We start from the raw sequence: 22585 nt of genomic DNA, 5'->3' as shown, positions 1-22585 counted from the left end.
GCTTTGTCTAATGCCAAAGAAACTAACCTCTCCGCTCTCTCTGTGTCATCAGGTTCAGAGGCAAATATGAACATTCATCAACACTTGACAATGACTCCTTGGGACATCATGAACTTGCTGGAATCTGGACCACAGAGCACTTGCAATAGCACCTTTTAAATTTGAATTTAATTTAAATTAAAGCAAAAGTAGTCAGCTGGACCAATTGCAGCGATGGCTAGCAAAAGAAAATCCACGACTCCCTGCATGATACCAGTCAAAACGCTGGTGCTGCAGGAGACCGAACTGGACACTGTAGAAGATGACAATGAGGGAACACAACAGGATGCTCCAGCAGAAGGGCCAGCGGCTAGTGATGCTGCTGCCAGTACCAGTAACAATGGAGCTTTGTCTAATGGGCACCGTGGTATTGCTGATGGTGACACTTACATCTGCAAGTCTTGTGACTTTGGATCTCAAGAGGTTCACCAGTTCTTTGCACACTTGGACTCTGAGCACTTAGACTTTAGCAAAGACCCTGTGTTTGCCTGCATTGCCTGCAGCTTTCTGGCAAACAGCCAGGAAGGGCTCTTGCACCACAACACGGAGTCACACGCCGGAGAAACGAACTTCATCTGGAGGGTGGCTAAGCAGGACAGTCGTACAACGGTGGAGCAAAGTCTCTCTGAGGCTGCCGGCAGCCATGACCCTCCAGGAGAGGCCCCTGAAGAAGGGGTGGATGGCCAGTCTGAAATTATCATTACCAAAACCCCCATCATGAAGATCATGAAAGGTAAACCTGAGGCCAAAAAAATCCACACGCTGAAGGAGAATGTGTCAAGCCAGCTGGGCAGCGAGTTGGAGGTGAAAGATGGAGAGCATTCATTCCCAAATGGGTCTGTGCCAGTTAGCCAGCCCACTGCAGGTTCAGCAAAATCATCTCATATCGTGAATGGCTCCATCATAGGAAACGTGCCTGTTCTGCAGGCAGGCGTTGCACAGCTTGTGTCCCTGCAGCAGCAACCCCCTTTGCATCAGCAGCTACCCACCTCCAAGTCCCTTCCCAAGGTGATGATCCCACTGAGCAGCATTCCAACCTACAATGCAGCCATGGACTCCAACAGCTTCCTGAAAAACTCTTTCCACAAGTTCCCCTACCCCACCAAAGCTGAGCTCTGCTACTTGACCGTGGTAACAAAGTACCCGGAAGAGCAGCTGAAGATCTGGTTCACTGCCCAGAGGTTGAAGCAAGGCATCAGCTGGTCGCCAGAGGAGATCGAGGATGCCAGGAAGAAGATGTTCAACACGGTCATCCAGTCCGTCCCGCAGCCCACCATCACAGTCCTGAACACGCCGCTGGTGGCCAACCCTGGGACTGTCCCCCATCTGATCCAGGCCACGTTACCAGGCCACGTGGTGGGGCAGCCAGAGGGGACAGGGGGCCTGCTGGTCACACAGCCCATCATGGCAAACGGATTGAAGGGCACCAGCTCCTCCTTCACCCTGTCAGTGACTTCTGTCCCCAAGGTACAGCCGGCAGCACAGCACAGCACGGTGAGCTCCAGCAACACGTCGGGGGTCAAAGTGGTCAACAGTGGCCAGTCGCTGCTCACCGCCTGCCCCACGATCTCCTCCCAGACCTTCCTGGATCCCAATGTCTACAAAAATAAGAAGTCCCATGAGCAGCTCTCAGCCTTGAAAGGCAGCTTCTGCAGAAACCAGTTCCCTGGCCAGGCTGAAGTGGAGCGGCTGACAAAAATCACGGGCCTGTCCACCAAGGAGATCCGAAAATGGTTCAGTGACAGGAGGTACCACTACAGGAACGTGAGAGGCGGCCGGGCCGTGTTCCCCGGAGACAGCGCTCTGGATTCGCTGCCCGAGATAACCTTTGACACCTCGTCCAGAGGAGCCGAGCTGAGCCCTGCAGCAGCAGCAGCTGTGCCAGCCCCTCACCACCCGCCGCGGCGGCAGTCGTGGCACCAGGCCCCTGACTTCACACCAACCAAGTACAAGGAGCGGGCACCAGAGCAGCTGAAGGCTCTGGAGAGCAGTTTTGCCCAAAATCCCCTTCCTGCAGAGGAAGAGGTGAACCGCCTGAGGGGAGAGACGAAGATGACCCGGAGGGAGATTGACAGCTGGTTCTCCGAGAGGAGGAAGAAGAAGGTGGCAGAGGAAAATAAGAAGGTGGAAGAGGCAACTCAGCAGGAGGAGGAGGATGCAGAAAATGGTGGTAGGGAAGGGGAGGACTCTTCAGATGAGTTGAAAGCAGCAGGTGAAAATGGCTCGGTGGATGCCAGCCTGAGCTCAGCCGAGCGCAAAGTGAGTCCCATCAAAATCAACCTGAAGAACCTGCGAGTGACCGAGTCCAATGGCAAAGAAGAGGTACTGGGGGCCAGCGTGAGTGAGAAAGGGGACGGCAGCTCCAGCCGGCCGCCCACCCCTCCAAAAACCAAAATGAACTTCAAGAAAACAGCCCAGCAGCGGCACCTGCTGAAGCAGATGTTTGTGCAGACCCAGCGGCCCACCAACCAGGAGTACGACGCCATCGTTTCCCAGACCGGCCTGCCGCGGGCAGAGGTCATTCGCTGGTTCGGGGACAGCCGCTACGGCTACAAGAACGGGCAGCTGAAGTGGTATGAGAACTACAGGAGGGGAGTCTTCCCCCCAGGGCTGGTGGAGGTCAGCCCCGCTGGGCGGGAGGTGCTGGAGGACTACTACGAGAAGCACAAGGTGCTGCGGGACGAGGACCTGCCCACGCTCTGCGAGCGCTCCCACCTCAGCGCCCAGCAGCTCAAGGTGTGGTTTGCCATGAAGGCAGAGGAGGAGAGCAAGGCCACCACCGGCCCCGAGGAGGCTGGCAGTGAGGCAGCAGGGAGCCAGAAAGGGCCATGCGAGGCTGGCTCGGAGGTGTCGGAGAGCAGCGAGTCCTGGGAGCCGGGCGGCCAGGAAGGCAGCGCTGGGACACCTGATGCTCCCGGCCCACCGCCCCCTGCACGGCTCGGTAAGACCCCTGCCACGGGCAGGGCTGGCTCTGCTGGGGGGCTGGGTGAGCATGGGGCATGGAGCCTTTCCTTTTAGTAAAAGGGTCTAGTGCCTGGTTCTGCTGTTTGGGATTTAACCAAGGGATTGGTGAAGAAATCCCTGGGTAAGAAGGATGAGGAGAGTGGTGAGGTGCCATGAGTGCTGTTGCCCGCCTGCCTGGGTCACTGGATCCTGGCTCCACTCAGATACCAATTCTTGGCTTCATTTTAAGCCTAAGTAAAACCAGCAGGAGCATCTGGTCCCTTTATCTGTCCCAGGGGAAAGTGACCCTTGGGTTTATTTATGAAGGGGATGGGTGTTTAGGAAGGAAGGGGCTTGGCTACTGTGTCCCATGCCACAGCTTTCTTCCATGCCTCCCCTGGCTTTGGGCAGCAGATGTAATCCTGTTGAGAGCCTCCTCCTTTCTCTCTCCTCCTGCCAGCTCTCTGAACATCCTTGTTGGGTGCAGGGCAAGGCTCAAGTGGTGAAGATGCAGGCTACAAGGAGGGAGAGGACATGGAGGGATGGTGATAACAGCTGCTGGCCCTGCCTCTCCTCCAGAACTCACTTCTGAAAGGTGTTTGTGTGTGTGTGCACATGTATGTGGAGGAGAGAGGTGGTTTCCAGGCTCTCCCTGGGCTCTTCAGAAGTGCAGCTGGGGGCTGTTTCCTCCCTGGCTGGGTTCCCACCAGATGGAGCTGGCCAAATGCTCACCCTATCCCACCAAGGACTGTGCAGCCCCTTGCCTCCTCCATGCACACAGCTCCTTGCCAGCGTGCTGGGCAGCTGGGATCTTCTCCAGGCCTGCTGCCTTGCTTCAGAGCCTCCCATGCACTTCTGCCATGGCTGCAGGCCTTCAGGGAAGATAACCCAGCAAGATCCATTGCTTTCTTCCTCTGTCTGGTTTGGAAGAGATGGAGCGTGGGTTTGAAAGGGGCCCTGCCCTCCTTGCAGCTGATAGATCTGGATGTGCACTGCCCTGTAGTCTTTGCCGGGGAGCAGCTGCTGACTCCGGAGTGGTTTTGGGAAAGGGTGGTGTGTTTGTGCCCATGCCAGGGGCATGGCCATGCCCCTGCTAGCACCTTTCAAGCATGGCTTTGTGATACCCAGAGCAAGGTGGTCCTGTCACCCCTCTGGCACAGAGGCAGGAGGTGCTCAGTGAGGATTCATGGCTTTGGATTGCTGTGGGCTGTGTCATGCCTCAGCCCTGCTGCTGGCTAAAACCCAGCTCCACTCCCACAAGGATTTTGGGTTTCCTGGCCCTTATGAATGGCCTGGCCTTTCTCCACAGCTGACTCCATTGAGGCTCCCAGCTTTGCCTATCCCAAGGAATCCCTGTACCCCTTCCTCCTCACTCAGCACTCCCTGTGGACTGTAGGCCCCTGTAGCAAGCCGAAGCATCTCTGACACCTCTGTTCTTTTTCAGAAACAGACTGAACTGAAACCAGCAGCCCTGGAGGATCGACTTTTATCCTTGAGAACAAATTTTTGGTCTGTAAGAAACCCCTGGGCAGGCGTGATCCAAGCCTCAGGAGCAGGACGTGGTGATAAAGCACTGCCATAAATGAGACCTTTGAGCACAGCAGACGTGAGAGCACACGTGCAAAACTGGGCACTTGGTGCAGAGCTCTCAGTGGCCCGGCCAAGGGGATGGCTGAGAGCTGGCAGAGGCAGGGGGCAGCTTGCACCCAGGAAAGAGGATGCTCTTCTTTGCTTCCCAATGGACAGACTTTCAGATTTCATATTCATATACCGATGCCTACAGCTGCCTATACAAGCATAACGAATCTCAGACCTTGTGTAAGCAAGGTCACTGCTTAGATATGGACTATCATGGCACAGTACTTTTTTTCTGTTTTGGTTGGGTTTTTTGTTTGGTTTTTTTTTTCATCTGTCCTTTAAGGTGTTTGTTCTCTAAAGGTTGGCATGGCTGCACAGATCCTCTCTGCCCTTTATGGTCCTTAAGCCCTGCAGTGAAGGGCTTTGCAGGCGCACAAGCGTGTGTGTGTGTTAGGAAAGGAAAGGTACCTGAGAAGGAAACAGGCAGTTTTGCATTGAAGTCCAGTGGGAGTGGAGTGAGATTTCCCCCCGTGCAGATGAGGTTCAGTTTAGCATCTCCAATAAGCAGCAGGTTCCCAGACCCAGACAACCCAGGAGATGGAGTTCGGTGTCGTTTGTCCTTTGCTGGCTAAAATATTTTTCCCCTGTGCTCCCGGGGACTGACTGTAGCAGGCTATTAAATCTCCAAGTCTCCCTTTAATCACTGAGAACTAGCACATCATAATTTTTCCATCCTGACCTGGAATCCTTTTCATTGTTCAGAGAGAACAAGCTGTTCTTCAGAGAACAAACACAGCGAGCAGGCGGCATTGCTGTGAGCGGTTCAAGTCGTCGTCTCCAAGGGATCAGCGAGGCAGCAGCTCCTCTGCAATCAGGAAGTTTCCCTCTTGCGGCCCTACATGACAGATCTCCTGCAGCAGTGCTGCTAGCTTCAAGTGTTTGTCCCAGTCCTTTTGGCTTTTCCTTTCCTTCCTTTCTTCCTTTTTTTGTGGTCCCAGCTTCTCTGCAATAGTTCTGGTGAAAGAACAAAACCCATTTCCCAGGGAGCCTTCCTGCTTGCCGGGCCCTGCACATTTTTAACGTGCCCGTGTTTGCCTTGAGTGGTTGCTGTGTGATGCAACCACTTGAAGAAGATTTGTTCTTTTTTTTTCCTTTCTTCCTTCTTTTTTTTTAAGATTCTTTTCTAATAGAAAACAAGATCTAGAAGGGAAGCTCTTGAGCTGCTTAGTCCAGCCAAATGCTGTGTCAGGCTGTTCTGTCACAAACTAATCAAGTCCCAGCTCGAAATTAGTTCCATGTCTCGCCTTCACTTTTGCTCTTGGAAGGCTGTTCCAGAGCTTCACTGCCTTGCAATGGTCAGAAACTTTCTTTATTTAAATTTCTAGCTTGCATTAATTGGTGGCTGGTTTATTCCTGGTTTGTTTTGGAGCCAACATTGTCCTTTAACTTAAATAGCTTTTGGTGTTTAGCCACTGATGTATTTATGGAGAGTAGTCAGAGCTCCTTTTTTTTTTTTGGGGTTTGGTGTTGTTTTTTTTTGCCAAGCTTTTTCAGTAGAAGGTTTTTATTTAGTGAGAGCTTTTTAATGTGGGAGACTTTAGTGGTGGTGGTAAATGATATTTATTAGAAGGGTGGGTAGCAAGCCCCAAAGGATCGGATCCAGAGATTTACAGAAAAATCTGGTTTAAACACAAAAAGCTCTTTCAGAACCTCTTCCAAGGAGGGTGTCTGATTTCTACCTTCAAATGCCCTTGCTTTTCCAATCCTTTCCTCATCCCTGCCTTAAGAGGCTGCCTTGCTGAGCAGCCTGGAGGGATTTAATCTCTCAGTGCTTTGCAAGAGGAAGGGCTTCCTCTCACCTGGTGGCACGTGGTGGGTGCTGGTGCTGAGCAACCTGGGCACATGGTGTAACCCCTGGGGCCAAGCCTGAGCATCTGCTTCAGCAGGAGATGGCCTGCACCCTACAGAAAGATGGGACAGAGTGCTGCAACCATCTCTTAGCAGTCAAACCCTCCCCAAAACACTGTGAGCAGGGGTGGTGTTGACTGGGAGCACCCTGCTGTGACACCTGGCTCCCCAGCTCTCTCTTGGGAAGCACTGTTGCCGCTCATGCCGTGGTTGGAGCATTTGCTCAGCTGGGCAGCATCCCTGCCGCTCTCCTGCAGCAGAGCAAACCCAGCTGCACTGCAAAGGCAGAGCCCCAGGGGTTCAGTCCTGCACACCCTGAAATGTCACAGGTGACAGGGGGGATCTGTGTGGCCCTAGAGCTGGAGGGAGCAGATCTGGAAGCCATGCAGCCTGAGAGAATGAGTGTGTGTGTAGTGTTACCTTCAGAGAACAAATACAGGTAGGTCAATTTACTCTCTAGTGTCTATGTACATGCAGGTTTATTTAAGTACACATATATACAGTTCAGATATGCCATTGATTCTTTATTGCATTAAGCTGTACATTAAAAAATGTACACTTTTACTAACTACTTGCTATATAAATGTGTTGGAAGTGCAGTTTGCCCATTCAAGGTGATTTTCTGTGGGATTTTTGGTGTACGCTCTAAAGGCCCTATGGCTACTTGGAAGAGCAATCCTTGTTCCCTCTACAGAAATGCTGAAGGACTGTGGTGTGAACTGGCCCCCTTGAACCATTTTTCCATGCACTAGCTGAAATGTTTTGCACTTGGGTTGGATTTGGCCAGTTTTCCAGTGGGGGGGAGGGGGGGAGGAGGAGGAAAAAAAACCCCAAATGAAAAATTCCATTTGGAAAAGAGAAGCCTTGTGAGCTAGAGGGAGAATTTCCCGGTGTACACAGAAAAAACAGCCTTGAGGGTTGGAAGCTGCTGAGGTTTCTGAGCTTTGTCTCCATGCATTCATACAAGCACAGCAGGAGTTTTCTTTCTTTTGGGTCAGAGGAATTTTAAAAAGTGGTTCCATGCAGCCTCCCCTTGGACGTGGCAGCAGGGCTGGCAGAGCCCCGTTCCAGGGGGCAGGGCGAGAGCCAGAGACAAAAAGCAAATGGAAATCGAGTTCCCTTTCTAACTGCTACATTCCTTCTTGAACCCCCCCCCCTGTAAGTATAAGCTAAAGATCCAGAGGGTTTAGCTCTGTGGCCCTCTGTTTCCCTATGGCACCAGTTTTGAAGCTGAGGAGGAGCAGGTGCCCTCTCCAAACAGGCTCAGGTTGTGGTGCAGGACGTGAGAAATGCGTTTGCATCTGAAGCTCGAAGGAATAATTGAGAGGTGGCTTGACAGTCCCAGCAAGCAGCTCTTCTGGTGTTGAGAGGAAGTGTCACCACAATTCTGCACGGTGTGTGAATATTTATCATCATCTAATCAGAGATGACTGTCTTGACTTGAAAGGAGGGCTGTGAGCTAGCGGTTGTGCGGCCAGCGTCAGCGAGGAAGGGAAATTGAATTCTTCGCCATCCGCTGTGTGAGAGCTTGGGCTCGGCAGGCACGTAGCAACCATCATTTGTAATCCCTGTGAATCTTGTTATTTATGTCTCTGAGGCTGCTTAGATTAAGGGCACAATCCAATTGCTTAATAACCCGAAACCCTGCTTTGTGCCGTGCCCAGCTCGCTCGCGTAGAGGGCTGCTGGTTCTCCTGATGCAAGAGCAGAGTTACTTGATTCACTACCAGTGAGCCCTGAGATTGCTAGACATGGCTCTGTGTGTCTTGTTTTTCAGCTCCTTAACTAGCAACCTGGAAAGCACTCTTTTTTTCCTTTTTTTTTTTTTTACCATCAACAGAACACTAACCAACCCAGGGTGCCCAGGCTCCTATCTCCAACCCAGGGTGCCCAGGCTCCTATCTCCAACCCAGGGTGCCCAGGCTCCTAGAGCCAGGTGCTGCTGCATATCCAGCTTGCAACCATAGCCACAGGAGTGGGCACAGGAGCTTGCTTTGATGCATGGCATGTAGGTATTTGTCTCCTCCCTGCCAGGGACTTGTGTGGGTCACCATGAGAAGCCACTAGCAGAAGCAGCAGCTTCTGGTAGCAGTGAGGAGAGACTGTAGGCAGCCCCAGCTGAATGCAGAACATCACCCTGCCCATCCGTGCTCCAGAGGCTGGAGTTACCAGCTGCCTGCTTGGTTAGTTTTTGATGGGTGTCCTCTCTCTGTGCAGGAGGAAAAGGAGGCTGGAGAAGGCTGGGTTCCCATTTAGGATTTGGGCTTTTTAGTTTTGATTTTGTTGTTGTGGTGGTGTTTGGATGTTTGGCTTTTTTTAGTGAAAAGCAACCATTTTTGGTCACAAGTAGAAGTGTTGTATTCTGTCTTCCCTGCAGCCCCTCTCAGAGATATTCGGGAGGCAGCGTGATGGGAAGGGGGTGTTTGGAAGCTGGGGATCAGAAGAGGAAGGTGATCTTTCTGCACTTAGGCACAAAGGAGAAAGTCACCATGATTCTGCACCTTCCCCTCACGTTGCTGGTGTTTAAAGGACTTGTGAGCTTCTCCCTCCTGTTGCCCAGATGATTTTGGCTTTGCTCTTTTCGAGTCACCAGGTGGCCCAGTGTGATTCAGCTTACTGCAGCAATTTCTCAGCTGATCACCAACCCAGCAGGGTAAAACCAGGCAATGCTTCACGTGGAGGTAGGAGATGAGACCCTTGCAAGCTGTACCTTTGTTTTTCCCCCTTCCTGCCAATTTAGTTTCTGCTGTATGTTGTGCTGGCAGTGGTCCCTGCCAGGAATGCTGGATTGGCATCACAAAACTTTACCAAGCAGAGCAAGGCAGCTCTGTTACCTGAGCAGTGATTGATTTAGTTTAATTCTGTGTGTGTGTGTGTGTGTGCTTGCTCCTCATTTTGCCTGTTCTAGTGCAGCACTGCCTGATGTTGGCCATATTTTGATGGCACAGTTAAAGCCACTTCTTTCCTGTACCGCTGGAGGGTGGTTTTAGGAGGGCTCCTGCTTACTGGTGCTAGTGAAGGTTGGGCTCGGAATCCATGGCCTAAAAAAACTTCTTGCTCAAATTGCACTTTCTCTCTGCCCCAGCTGGCTCGTGGTGATGTTATGGGTACGTGGCTGTGATCCCCTCCCCCCCCCCCCCCTTGCACACACTAACATTGCACTACAAGAGAGACTTTGGGAACGGTGTGTTGATCACTTTGGTTCTCAGCAGACCACAAAGTCAGCCTAATGGGGGTCTCTTTTTTTTTCTTCTTCCTTGTTTTGGGTTTTTTTTTCCCCTTTTAATTATTATTTGGAAATCATGCTGGTGCTGAATGACCTGGAATTATTTTACTTTCACTCTTTTTTTTTGTTTGCTTGGATTTATCCAAAGGAAAATGTAACTGTAGCTGCAGTGGGACCTTTCATAAGGGTGGCTGTGCAGCTAGGGAGCAGGGCAAGGGCTCTGCTGCGTGAACTGTCTTTGTACCAGGGATGTCTGGGGTGGGGTTCCAGTGGGCTCCTTACTGTGTTTGGGTTGGGTTTTTGTTCTTTTAGACCACACTTTTAGCTGGTCACCTTGGCAATCGTGTGAGACAGGAAAAAGTTTTTACTTTTGGTAAAGGTTTTAAAGAGATTAAACAAAAAAAGCAAACAAAACTCAAGTGAAGCTGCCTGTGATTGTGAGCTGTGGCTATTACTAGGGCTAGGGTAGCTTGTACCTGCTATGGACTTTACCTGCTCTTGTGCTGAGGGCAAGAACTCCCTGTAGTAACAATGCCACTTCTGAGAAGTGAATGGCAAGTTTCCCTTCCTTTTGTATATGTGGATGTGAGGGTGGGCAAGGGGAAGAGCTTGCTTGTACAGTTTGTTGAAATGAAACCAGACATTTTTGGTTGTTCCTAAATAAAGAGCGTAAAAGATGAGCCCGAGTCGACTGGTGATGTGGAGAAGTCCATGCAGTGTGGGGTGCTGAAGTGCCCAGGGGGTGCCTCCTGCTGATGAGGCCTTTCCCTGGGCAGGGAGATGTGCCTTGTCCAGGAGTGGGCAGTGCTCACCACAACCCTCGTGTGTTTTAAAAGTACAGCTTCCCTGCAGGGTGAAGGCCAGCAGCATACTACAGCCCAGATACCTCCATCCTAGGAGCACCCCCTGCAGCCTGGGGTCACTGCTCAGCCCCACTCTGGTTCAGAACAGCATGGGCAGATGTGGCACAGCTTGGTTTAAGCTTCTGAGTGAACAACATTAAACCTGGGCCTACTCCTGGTTATTTTGAAATCCCAGTAGCTGCAGACTTCCTGAAGCCAGGAGGAAGGATGGAGCTGGGCTGCATCCTCTCAACCGCAGCTGGGCCTGCAGCGGGACCAACCACCAAACACCGAACCACCACACACGTAATACTGACTTTTATTGTCATTTAAAGCTAGGGTGGCCTTGTAAATGTAGAGTTTCACTACTGGACCCATAGGCAGTGGCTACACAGGTAGGTAGATGCGATGCCGCCAGGACAGAGATAGGTGCTGCTCGCTCACTTCAGTCCCCCCCTTGCCCAGCGTGCCCTGGGAGCAAGTACAGCCATGGGTGGCTGCAAAGGGGCTCCAGCAGCAGCATGGGCGTGGGATTGCCAGGAATACAGGCACAGCAGTGATGGCAGAGGGCTGGCTGGAGGACTTTGGGTCTCTTCCTTGCGATTATAGACAGTTTTGTCTCTCCCCTTGGCGGCTGGCAGGTTGGACGCGCCAATGCGCTTCATTAAGAGCTTGGTGGTGAAGGTTGGGGGGGGGTTGATTAGGGAGGTTTTTTCCCCAATTTTTTTGTTTTTTTTAGTTCTCTGCTGGAACACACTTCAGCAGAGAAACTGGAAAAGCTGCCTGAAAGTAGGCCATAGCAGTGCCGTTTCCATAGAAACCAGTTCACAGCGTGCCGTGAGATTCACCAGCACTGGAGGTGCTTTCGCCCGCCCAGATGGGCTACAGCCGGTTGTCCCCATTGACCCGGGTCCTCCGCAGTACCCTGCAAGGGGACACAGACAGGACACAGCTCAGGATGGCCTAGGATGCTGTACTGGGGTCAAAGCTGCCCCAAGTAGCAAAGCAGGGGCTTAGTGTCTTCCCCTCACCCAGGGAAAGCGTCAGGAACCGTGGCGTGGCAGCTCCTTGTCCCCACCCCATACCCATAGACCCCAGAGCAAAGACTGCCCTGCAGCTTGGTACAACTTTCACACTGAAATGCAGGGCTTCCATGCAGTAAAGAAGGCTGCAGCTCCCCTCTGGGTTAATGGGAGGCTGTGTTTAGCTGCCTTCATGGAGGAGACTAAATGCTGGCAGCGGGGAGCTGGATGGAACAGGTCTCATGCAGGGAAGAGCTCCAAGAGCCCTGGCCTACCTTCGCTCCCGGCTCTCAAAGTGATCAGCCAGCTGCTCCTGTGGCACACGGAAGTCCTCAAAGGGCTGCTGGTACCGAGACTCAAAGGACCCCTCTCTGCCTCTGCTTGCCAGCAGCTGGCTGGAGGCATCCCCTGCTCGGTCCCGTAGGGCTGAAGCACTGAAGAGGTTTATTTCACCATTCTCCTGCTTGGATCAAGGGAGAAAAAAACACAGTAAGAAAGGGCTTGGGATGTCTGAGTGTAGGTCTCACAAAGGACCTGGCTGCTGGCAAGCTGCCACACAGGGGGTCCAGAGGGCTTGGGGTTTGCAGTGAGTAGCTGGCTCCAGCATCATTTTAAACAAAACAAATAGCAGAAACACCTGCCTCTGAAGGATCCCTGCCCTCCACTCATGCCAACATGGACAGCCCCCTGAGCTACAGCTTTGCTGGAGCACAGACAGGGACTGAGAGTAAATCTGCCCCATTCAGCTTTGCTTAAAGGGATTTCCATGCAAGTTAAACACAGCCCAGGCAGGACCCTGCCTGAACTGCCCCAGCTCACTGCAGGAGGCCAGCCCAGTGCTTCTTATCCCACTAGCCCTCTCTGCATCCCTGCACACACTCAAGCCAGGTAAATGCTGAGCTTCTCTGCATTGACTGCTGCAGGGTAAGCAGAGCAGGACAGTGGGCAGCAGCAGGCAACACTCGCTGCCTTTGCTCCTCAGCCCTGTGGCATGGTCACCTTCCCCTGCATGGCCCAGCCTCACCTTGCTAGGGAAAATGTCTATCTTGACAAGCAGTGAAGCCAGCTCCAGGTTCTCACTGTAGTTGTTCTTCAGGGGTACAGCTCGGAAACCTACAGCAGAGAGAACCCTGGTGTCACTCATGGCATAGAACTCAAAGAGGTCTTCTCCAACTCCCCCAGCTTCTCCCAGGTGGCTGTTGGCCATGAGGGATGTTAGAAAATGGCTTCTTCCTTTACTTGGTTATGGATTTGACCTGGCATGAGGACAGGAGGAACTGAGCCAGCCTGGGGACTGACAGCGTCCTCCCATGAAACTCGGCAATCAGCAAACTGGTGAGGACCACCCTCTCCCCGCTCCCCCAAGCACTTTACCAGTCTTCAAGCCTTTCACCAGGAAGGTGGCCTGAGCCAGGAAGTTCTCATCACTGAACATGTCCTCCTCGTAGACCACGAAGCGCAGGAAGGCAAAGTCAGGGTTGCTGACCTGAAAGTGGAACTGCTTCGGGGTCCAGAGAGGGTTCAGGCCGTTGTCCGCTACCAAGAGAAACACTGTGGTCAGCCCCTGCAGAGCCCACCGTGGCTGGTGCTGAGCTCAGGGACAGCCCCCATCCCAGGGCCAGGCTTTGCTGCAGTGCCCATGGCTCAAAGCATGGTCAGGAGTGGTGGTGCCTCCCTCTCCCTTGCCCTCCCTGACCCACTCACCCACGATCTCTGTTTTCTGCTTGGCGTTGTCGTACTCGGCGCCAGACACCTCCACCTCCACGAAAGGACAAACAATTCCCCTCCCATTTTTGGGAAGGTGCCGGGCCCCCAGGACCTGGGCAGAGAGCAGGAGAGGCTTGGTAAGAGATGAGAGCAAAGGCAAAAATAAATGTGTTTGCATACCAAGACATTTTCTTTCCAACTAAATCACCCTGGCTCAGATAACTGGAGAGAGAAGAGACCCTGACAGCCAGCCTGGCCCAGCCTGCCTCTTGGAGAGAAGCAGCTCCTACCCCTGGAAGCTGCTGTGCTGATCCTGCTCACCAGTTGGACTTAGTAGCCATCAAAAAAAAGCCAGCTGAACTGCCCCAGGTTTGTGTCTGCCACCTGCACAGCCAGACCTGGGCCCATAGCATCCCGCTCCCATTCTGCCAAGCTGGAGCTGGGCTGCCAAGCCCAATCACCTTCCCCTGCCTGGAGAGCTGGCCTGGACACCCTCCTCCTCATCAAAACCTCTCAGCCTTCCTGCCTTGGCTTGAGCACGAAGAGGAGCTGCTCTCCACTGCTGCTCTGCCTCCTGTTCCTAGCACAGCCTGTGCTCAGCACAAATGCAACCGGCTTCCTCGCAGGAGAACGCCAGCCCAGCTCCCTCTTGCCAGCGGCCATATGTCACTGCAGAGCGCTGGCGGCACGCTGCTTGCAGGGGAAGGACGTGCTGCCAACACTGGATCATGTGCTTTGAGTCATGCTGGGCTCCAGACAGCTTCACCATCCGTGAAAGCTGGCTTTGGTGGGGACATGGGGCAGTTTTGCCAGAGGACAAAAGGCTCAGCCCGTCTCTTAAAGGAGACGGGGATAGGCTGTGGCACAGTGACTCCTGCTAGCTGCTGGCTGCAGACCCAGACACAGCAACGGCTTGGAAAATGGATTTTTTTAAGGAGATGGTGGATATGGGGTTGATGGGATGTGATGGGGTTCTTCCCTGAGTAGGGCAGTGGCTCTCTGAGGTGGGGTCAGTCCAAATGTGAGGTGGTCTCCAAGGAGCTGCAGCCTGTGCATGTTGTCAGAAACCTGTGAGCAGGAGCAAAGCTGCCTTCTCCCCAAGGTCTGCTTGAGACAAGGGAATGTGCAGAGGACACTGCTGACCCACAGGTGAAGAGCTTGGCTCTGAGCTGTCTAGGAATGCCTGTACAGGCTAGTGAGACAGCCACTAGTCCAAACCTGACAGCAATCTGGTTTGGCACAGCTGTGCCCTTCCCCATTCCTGCAGGAGCCTTGTCTGGTGAGCTGTTCCACAGCCCTGCAGAGCCTTTGCTGTGTGACTCCCTGAGCTGACACAGGAATGGTCCAGCCCCAGTCCCACCACCTGGGAATAAAGAGCTTCAGTGAGCATCTGCAGTCTGTCCTGTGGTACACCCCACCGGCAGCCCCCTGTCCTCTTATCATAGAATCAGGAAACAGTGTGGGTTGGAAGGGACCTTTAAAGATCATCTACTCCAACCCTTCTACAGTCAGCAGGGACATCTGCATCTAGAACAGGTTGCTCAGAGCCCAGTCCAACCTGTCCTTGAAAGCTTCCAGGCATGGGGCCTCTACTACCTCTCCGGGCAGCCTGGGCCAGGCTCTCACCACACTCAGCATAAAAAAATGTCTTCCTTCTCTCATCTAAATCCCTCTTCTAGTTACAAACAATCACCTCTTGTCCTGTCACAACAGGCCCTGCCATGAAGTTTGTCCCCATCTTCTTATTGGCCCCTTTAAGTACTGAAAGGCCACGAGAAAGTCCCTGTGGAGCCTTCTCTCCTCCAGGCTGAACAACCTCAACTCTCTCAGCCTGTCCTCACAGCAGAGGGGCTCCTGCCCTTGACTCATTACTGTGGCTCTCAATCACTAGCAGTGCAACACAGAAAAGGGCTATATAGTCCACTTTGACTTTGAGCACCTTCCCAAGAGGGAGGGGAACACAGCAAGGTCAGTAGTGTGGAGTCCAGAGCAATTCAGCGACAAGGAGGGAACAGAGCACAGCTCCTGTGTTACCCAGTATGAAACCACCCTGCACTCAGGCTGTCCTGGCCAAGCTCCAGGGACAGGGATGTCACCTCTGCAGCTCGTGGATGCCACCTGCCGGCACTGGGCTCTGGGCGGGAGGGGTCCCGGGAGGAGCATCCAGGGCTGCTCCTGTTCCTCCTCTCCAGGCACCCAGGCCGGCTGCCCTCAGCAGCACCCAGGACGGCTTCTCTCAGCAGCACCCATGGGGCTCCCCCTTCTGTGAGGGCTCTCCAAGCTCTTAAGCACAGGCTGAGGGGTTAGGTGAGGAGTGGCTGCAGAGGTCAGGAACCCAGCAAAAGCCATCCTGTCAGCTAAGCTTGGTGCAACCTCCTGGCCCCGCTGCCAGGCTGGGATGAAGCACTGACCTCGATGGAGATGGAGAGTGGCTCCGGCCCCCGCAGCGTGCTCTTGTCGAAGGGGTCGAAGAGGTCATCCCTCATGTTGGCTGGCTGCAGGACGTACCCACACTGCCCACTGGACATGAACAGGGCCTGGTTCATCTGCATGGGCTTGTCTGGAGAGCACAGGCAGGAGATGGAGAGAAGAGACCTTGTGCCCTTTCCGCAAGCCAGAGCACTGGAGGTTATTGGTGCCTCAAGTGAAGACCTTTGCAAAGGGACCTGGCTCATCACTTGGCAATGACTCACTGCAATGCCACAACCTCACTGCAGCCTGTATATGTGCTTGGGCCATGGGAGAACTTTCTCAGGCATGATCTGCCCAACTACCCAGGGCTCCAGGGGTCACCCCCTGTTTATCCTCCCTCTCCTTTCAGCTTTCCTTGTGCTGGCTCTAGCGTTTGCCAAGCTCTGTGAGATGCCTGAATTCCCAACAGGAATGAAAACTCCATCAGGAAAAAAGAGGCAGGTAGTTTTCTGGTGGGTTGGTGAGCTGAGCAGGCTCACAGCAGGGCTTGGCAAGGGCCAGGGAAAGGGGAAGGGGAAGGCTTGGCTGCATGGCAGAAGCAGGAGGGGAAGCTGGGGATGACTGAGCAAAGCAGTGAGTTTGACTCAAGAACCCACAACCAGCCAGTGTCCCAGGGCTGGGGCTGCCCTGTCCGCTTTGGTACATCCCCTGCCCACTCTGCCACCAAGGACCATGGAGGAACTCCCTACTTCCTTTGTTACATCTTGTTCTTGTGGCCCCACAACCTCCTGGCCCAGCCCAGGTCAATCCAGCCCTCCAGAACACATCCCCACTGTGGGAAGCACATGCCTGCACATCAAGTTCTGCTCCCTGCAGAGCCCCTCCTAGACCCAGGACCTCTCCCTAGAGCCCCCTGTTTACCAGAATCAGGCTAGCAGGGGTGTGGGCAGGTGCAGGTACCCCAGGAGCCTGCCCCCCTTCCCTGCCTGCTGCCCTCACCTGGGGTCTGGAAGTTGAGTGCTACCAGCTGGCTGCCACAGATCCACATGGGCAGGGGGTCGTAGTTGGAGGAGTCCAGGCGCTGGCCCTTGGGGTAGATGCGGGAGAGCTGCAGGCGGTTGTACTGCAGGAACTTCTTGCCTTTGATCTTGTTGACGTACTTCTCTGCCTTGGTCTCAGGGAAGGAGGACATGTCACGGTAACAGGCCCTCTCTGTGCCGATCTCTGGGAGGAGACAGCGCAGGGTAAGCCTGGAGCACTCTCCCTTTCCAGACACTTCAACCATCCCAGGCCCCTTCCTAGCTGATTAGATAGTGTTGGATGATAGGTTGGACTCTGGACCTGGTTAATTCTATTCTATTCTAATGCCATCCTCTCCCACCGTGGCTCAGCCACCATTATCAGGTTGTGCAGGCCCTGCTCTGCCCCAGCAGATGTTTGCTAGGTGCCCAGCATGGACGTCTGAAAGCACTGAAACTGCTCTTGGTGATTGGACATGATGGTTCACAGCACCATTCCCTCAGCAGTTGCTCTGGATGGTGACAGAGGGATGGGAAAGGAAACTTCCACCCTCTGTAAGACATTTCTGCAGCTCCAATGGAATCCTCTTCCAGCCTGCTTTGGACACCTGCCATCTGCTGAGCTCTAGCCAAAGCAGCACCTCGGGGCACACCATGGGGTCTGCAGTGCCATGGTCCCTGCCTGCAGTGGCCACCAGACCAGCAGATGCTCACTCTCTTCATCGAAGGGCACAGGTCGGCAATAGACCACCAGCTCTGAAAGCTCCAGGGCAATCTTCTTCCTCCTCTCCATCATCTTCCCTTCAGAGAGCTGCCAAGAGAGGGAGAGATGTGTCAGGATCAGGTAGAAAGCAGCAGCACTGGATAACCAGGTCACCAACTACAGTCAACAGCAGTGCTGGTCTGGTGAGGCTGCTCCTGCCCATCCTATGGCAATCATGAGCAGGTCTGCATGGGGACACACTATAAAAGCACCCATGGGATAGGTAGGGCTCTTGGTGAGTCCTATCTCCCACCTGGAGCAGGACTGGCACACCAGGAGCAGGGCAGCCATGGCCTTGTAACTGAGCCTTGTCACCTTGCATGGATGGAGGTCACCCTCCTCCCAAGGCTACAACACCCTCCCTATGGACCAGTCCTCACAGCTGCCCAGCCCGAGCCTCTCAAGCCACTGCCCCTTGCTGTATTGCCAAAGATGGCTCTGGCTTTGTAACTGCTCTGCCAGTTGGTACAGGCTCTGTCCCACCACCACCCTCAGCCTCCTTGGTGACCCAGGATTCAGCAAGGAGGCCTCTCCCCTGCCAAGAGCTGTGCAGGCTCACCCGGGCGTCCGCCGTCTGGGCTGCCTCCCGGATCTTCTTCACCCAGTCCACCAGGTCCTCGTGGGTGTCGGCTGCCACGTCGAGGGAGAGGCGCGAGGCGGAGGCCATGCTGATGGAGAAGACGAAGAGGCGATTGTTCTTGCCCTCGGGGCGGATGGCTGTGTGGAGACAGGGGCAGAGGGCAAGGTCACAAGCGGATGCTGAGCCAAGTCTCTCACACCACAGCGGGGACAGGCATTGAGGAACTCGCGTGGCTGCCCCGGCACTAAGCAGCTAAGAGGAGAAGCTTCCATTTCTGGTCACCAGAGGCTACAGACAGAGCTCAGGAAGTGATAGTGGAGGATGCAGAGTGTATCCTGAGGGGGCTGAGAAGCCTCATGGGGCCTTTGTGATGCCCTCTTCCTCCCATTCCTACATCTTCTTCACTCTGTGCCCTGAAGAGTCCAGGTGGGAACAACCATCTGGAGCACAATGTCCTCTGGGCTTTGGGGAGCTGAGGGACAGCAGGTAGCTGCAGATGGGACCCACCTCAGCCAGCACCCAGGAGCAGCAGCAGAGCATGCCACTGCATGACAAGCACACACCATATGCTGGTGTTCACTTGCAGAAGGCACCAAGGTGTCTAGAGACAGATGGAGACCAAAGCCCTGCAGTGCAGGGGACACACAAATGGCCATAACACCCTCCAGTTCTCCACCCTTCCATGGCACTCACCGATCTGGCAGGAGGGCACATCCAGGACACCTCCAAGCAGGTCCCCCAGGGGGCTGTTCTCATCCAGCTGCTGCTGGGAATGAAGCACAGGCAGGATGGTGCTGGGCACGGTGCTGGGCACTTCTCCCCTCCAGCCCACCTTGCCTGGCTCAGGCACACTCACCTCCCGCTCTGGCTCCAGGCTACTGGGACCAGTAATTTCCTCTACGTAGTTGGAAGGGAACCACAACTGCTTCTTGCCACCATAATCTCCTCTCCACCTGGAAGAGAGGGAGGGGCAGCATCAGCACCCACCACAGGAACCCAGAGCATCCTGACTGGGGGCTGTGGGTGACAGGCAGCTCCTCCTCCACGATCTGCTTTTAGGGTTCCATGAGGCTTTGGGGCTGTGCAGCTAGTGGACAATCCCTGACCAGAGACAGGCCTAGAGGAGACACAGCTCTGTCTGGATGGTGACACCAAGGATTGATGGTGTCCTCAAGAGAAAAAGGAAGCCCAGGACCAACTCACCAGCCTCCCTCCTGTTTCTCCACGTTCTGGATGATGGCGTTTTTGGTGAAGGTGAGCTCGTCCTCCCGCTGTGCCTTGTAGTCAAACAGGGCTTTGACTGCACACTGCAATGAGGAGGGGTCCCATGAGGCCAGGCAGTGGATGGCCACACAGACAACAAACCCCCAGCATCAAAGAAACATAGAACAGTTTGGGTTGGAAGGGACTGCATCTAGTCCTGCACTCAGCAGGGCCAACTGCAACTAGGGCAGGTTGCTTGGAGCCCCACTTTCAGGGATGGGGCATCTACCTCTCAGGACAACCTGGGCCAGTGCTTCACCACACTCAGCATAAAATAATTTCTTGCTTCTATCCAGTCTGAATCTCCCTCTTAATTTAAAAACATCACCCCTTGTCCTGTCACAACAGGCCCTGCTACAAAGGCTGTCCCCATCTTTCTTATCGGCCCCTTTAAGTACTGAAAGGCCTCCCTGGAGCCTTCTCCAGGCTGAACAACTCCAGCAGGGGGGTTCCTGCCCTCTGATCATTTCTGTGGCCTCCTCTGGACCAGCTCAAACACATCCACGTCTCTCCTGTGCTAAGCACTCCAGAGCTGGCCACAGCATTGCAGGAGGGCTCTCACCAGAGTGGAGTGGTAGAATCCCCTGCCTTGATGAGAGGTCACCTCCCACTGTTTGCTGGGGCTCTGAGGCAATGTTGTGTGCAGGCAGCATCCAGCCCTGCTGCCAGACCCTAGTGACCCTTGCAGAACAAATCAAGGCCCCCATTTCTGCCAGGCCAGAGGTCAAAAGTCAGGTATAGTTCTGCACAGGCATTTTCCTTTGGGCTGGAGCCACGGATGGGTTTAGTTTGGGGAGCTCAGAACAAGGGGGAGCCCAGCCTGGGAACCTTTGGGCTCAGCCTAGAGCGTGTTCTCCTGCATGGTCTGAAACTGGGTGTGTAAAATAATACAGCTCTTGGAAAATGAAGAGATGCTTGCTACACTCTCAGGCTCTGCAGGTTGTTTCATGCCAAGCAGTGACAGTGTACCTTGAAGGTGGGCATGGGGTTGGCTTCCACGTAGAACCCAGGGTGGCGTCCCTCATAAAGGGCTCCATAGTCCGGCTCCTGTCAAAGCAAAGGGCCAGTGGTGACAACTGTGGCTGTGCAGAACCTTGGAGGAGGTAGGGAGAACACCCAGGGAAGAAAGGAGATCAAAGATGACACTGCACACAGCAAACAGATGCCTAAGCTCACACTCCCTACTGACCTGTGTCAGAGGGGCAGCCATAAATCCCACCCCAACTAGTAGCTGTTTGCAGCAGGGCGTGGAGCCCCAAGGGATGCGGCTGTGAAGCGCAGAGATGGCTCACACAACACCACTTCAAGGCAGCAGCTCAAAACACACCTGTCCATCATCCTTTAGCTTCTCTCTTCCAACAGCCACCCACACTCACCGCTGTCCCTATCTTCTCCAGCGTCTCCTCGTTGATGGGGTACCTCAGCTTCATCTTGCGGTACAGAGGGTGCTTCTCGTAGTAGCTGATCAGGTCCACCAGGCTCTCGAACTCGGAGTTGCCAAGCAGCACAGTCTGGCCCTCCTGCTGCACTCGGCAGTGTTTGATCTTCCCTTCTGCCCTGACGGGTGGAAAGGCAGAGAGAAGCCCCTTAGCACCTGGCAAGAGAAGGTCTCAGCCAAAACAGAGACACCCAAGCAGAAAGGTGCTCCCAGGCTGGCTGCTGAGCACAGCCACCTCCCACAGAAGATGGGAGGAGAAGCAGAGTCCTAAAGGCTCTCGAAGGGCTGTGAGACTTATCCAGGAGCGAGAAGAGCTCTGGGAGGGCTCACATCATGCTGATGGCCCCTCTGCTGCTCACTCAGGCGCTGCAGCTGCCAGCCCACCGCCCCCCTTCCCAGGGACGCACCGGAAGGAGATGGCGTAGGAGCTGGGCTCGCTCCTCTTGCGCACCAGGAAGGCTCCGTCGCGCGGCACCCGCATCAGCATGTGCTCAGCCTGGGCCCGCGTCAGGCTGGCGTGGTACCACCTTGCAGGAAAGACACATCACTGTGCACAGCTCCAAGCATGCAGCTCGCCCCACACCTCTGCCCTGCCACTTGGCTTCCCCTCCAGCCCACAAAATGCTGCCTGAAGGCTCACAAGGAGGACAGGAAGCAGAGAACATTATATATGAAACACTGCAACAGGGCTGTCTTCTCCTTCCTGGGGGACAGGTGGGAACAGAGCCATTTGGAGACAAGCAGCATGGGTGAAGGCATCCTAACCAAGCCCAGTAGTTCCTCCTTTGCACTGAGCTTCCCAGACAACCAGCTCCATCAACCATGAAGCTGGCAAGCATGGCTGCTGTGACACAGAGTTCTGTGGGGAGCAGATGGGGACCAGGGAGCCACAGAAAGGGAGGAAGAACTCCATCAAGACCTGGGAGGTTTTCCCTTGTGGTCCCAGCTGCCCAGTGGACACAACCCACCCTACTCAATCACACACTCACTCTTTGCTCTCATGGGCATTGGTCTGTGGCACTGGCTCTGTCAGCCTCATCTCAAATTCATTGCACCTCAGTGGCACCTCCTGGTAGTGGGTGATGAGGTCGTAGAGGCTGTCAAACACCAGGTTGTCCGTCAGGAAGAACTTGGGGCTGCCAGCATCCTGCCGTGAGTGGATGCGGCAGTGCTGCACCTTCCCGTTGCGCCTGCGGAAGAGGGAGGGGGAAAACAGAATTGACTGTGGAGATTCTGCCCCAGGCACTTCTCTAGCCTAGGCATGGCCTTCCTGCCCCACAGGAGACTCCCCACACAAGGGTTCTAAGGCACTTGACCCTTCTGCACTGAGACAGTGCATTGACATAGAATCATGGAATTGTTTGGGTTGGAAGAAACCTTTAAGATCATTGAGTCCAACCCATCACTGCCAGGTCACCACTAAACCATGTCCCTCAGCACCACATCTACATGGCTTTTCAATCCCTCCAGGGACAGGGACTCCATCGCTGCCCTGGGCTTGACAACCCTTTCAGGGAAGAAGACTTTCCCTGGCACAACTTGAGGCCATTTCTTCTTGTCCTATTGCTTGTTCCTTGGGAGAAGAGACCAAACTGCACCTGGCTCCAACCTCCTTTCAGAGAGTTGTAGAGAGCCAGGTCTCCCACTAGCCTCTGTTTCTCCAGTTCCTTCAGCCACTCCTCACAAGACTTGTGCTCTAGACACTTCACAGCTTGGTTGCCCTTCTATGGACACAATCCAGCACCAGATGCTGTGGCACAGGGAAAGGGGAGAAACTTTCCAGCTGCTGTGGCCTGGAACCCTACCACTGAAGACAGTGTCAAGATGAAGGCTAGCCCAGGAGCAA

At 54.1% G+C, this 22585-nt stretch overlaps 2 protein-coding genes across 7 annotated transcripts in view; one reads left to right on the top strand and one right to left on the bottom strand.

Moving 5' to 3' along the window:
* ZHX3 (zinc fingers and homeoboxes 3) overlaps nucleotides 1–10373 on the top strand; it is a 66970-nt gene extending 56597 nt beyond the window's left edge. For all 3 annotated transcript variants that reach the window (XM_068149838.1, XM_068149839.1, XM_068149840.1), the window contains 2 exons: nucleotides 53–2980; nucleotides 4427–10373. In XM_068149838.1, the coding sequence (XP_068005939.1) occupies nucleotides 214–2980; nucleotides 4427–4437 (2778 nt within the window). In that variant the 5' untranslated portion in view covers nucleotides 53–213 and the 3' untranslated portion in view covers nucleotides 4438–10373. The remainder of the gene's footprint in view (nucleotides 1–52; nucleotides 2981–4426) is intronic.
* Nucleotides 10374–10838: 465 nt separating this feature from the next.
* The window catches only part of PLCG1 (phospholipase C gamma 1), a 55245-nt gene continuing 43498 nt past the window's right edge, over nucleotides 10839–22585 (bottom strand). Inside the window, exons 17-32 of one of the 4 annotated variants that reach the window (XM_068149833.1) lie at nucleotides 21729–21929; nucleotides 21147–21266; nucleotides 20678–20858; nucleotides 20271–20348; nucleotides 19242–19345; nucleotides 18895–18991; nucleotides 18732–18804; nucleotides 18018–18175; nucleotides 17410–17506; nucleotides 16676–16900; nucleotides 15676–15824; nucleotides 13262–13376; nucleotides 12932–13093; nucleotides 12582–12670; nucleotides 11833–12020; nucleotides 10839–11460 (exon numbers count right to left, since the gene is read on the bottom strand). In XM_068149833.1, the coding sequence (XP_068005934.1) occupies nucleotides 11418–11460; nucleotides 11833–12020; nucleotides 12582–12670; nucleotides 12932–13093; nucleotides 13262–13376; nucleotides 15676–15824; nucleotides 16676–16900; nucleotides 17410–17506; nucleotides 18018–18175; nucleotides 18732–18804; nucleotides 18895–18991; nucleotides 19242–19345; nucleotides 20271–20348; nucleotides 20678–20858; nucleotides 21147–21266; nucleotides 21729–21929 (2080 nt within the window). In that variant the 3' untranslated portion in view covers nucleotides 10839–11417. The remainder of the gene's footprint in view (nucleotides 11461–11832; nucleotides 12021–12581; nucleotides 12671–12931; nucleotides 13094–13261; nucleotides 13377–15675; nucleotides 15825–16675; nucleotides 16901–17409; nucleotides 17507–18017; nucleotides 18176–18731; nucleotides 18805–18894; nucleotides 18992–19241; nucleotides 19346–20270; nucleotides 20349–20677; nucleotides 20859–21146; nucleotides 21267–21728; nucleotides 21930–22585) is intronic. The other 3 variants (XM_068149836.1, XM_068149834.1, XM_068149837.1) reach the window with 3 other exon arrangements.

This window comes from Melanerpes formicivorus, unplaced genomic scaffold (assembly GCF_026170545.1).
Source record: "Melanerpes formicivorus ecotype bairdi unplaced genomic scaffold, bMelFor1.0.p_v2 SCAF_19, whole genome shotgun sequence".
Lineage (NCBI taxonomy): Eukaryota > Metazoa > Chordata > Aves > Piciformes > Picidae > Melanerpes > Melanerpes formicivorus.
Note: the sequence above shows the minus strand (reverse complement) of the source record. Positions and strands in the feature narration are given on the sequence as shown.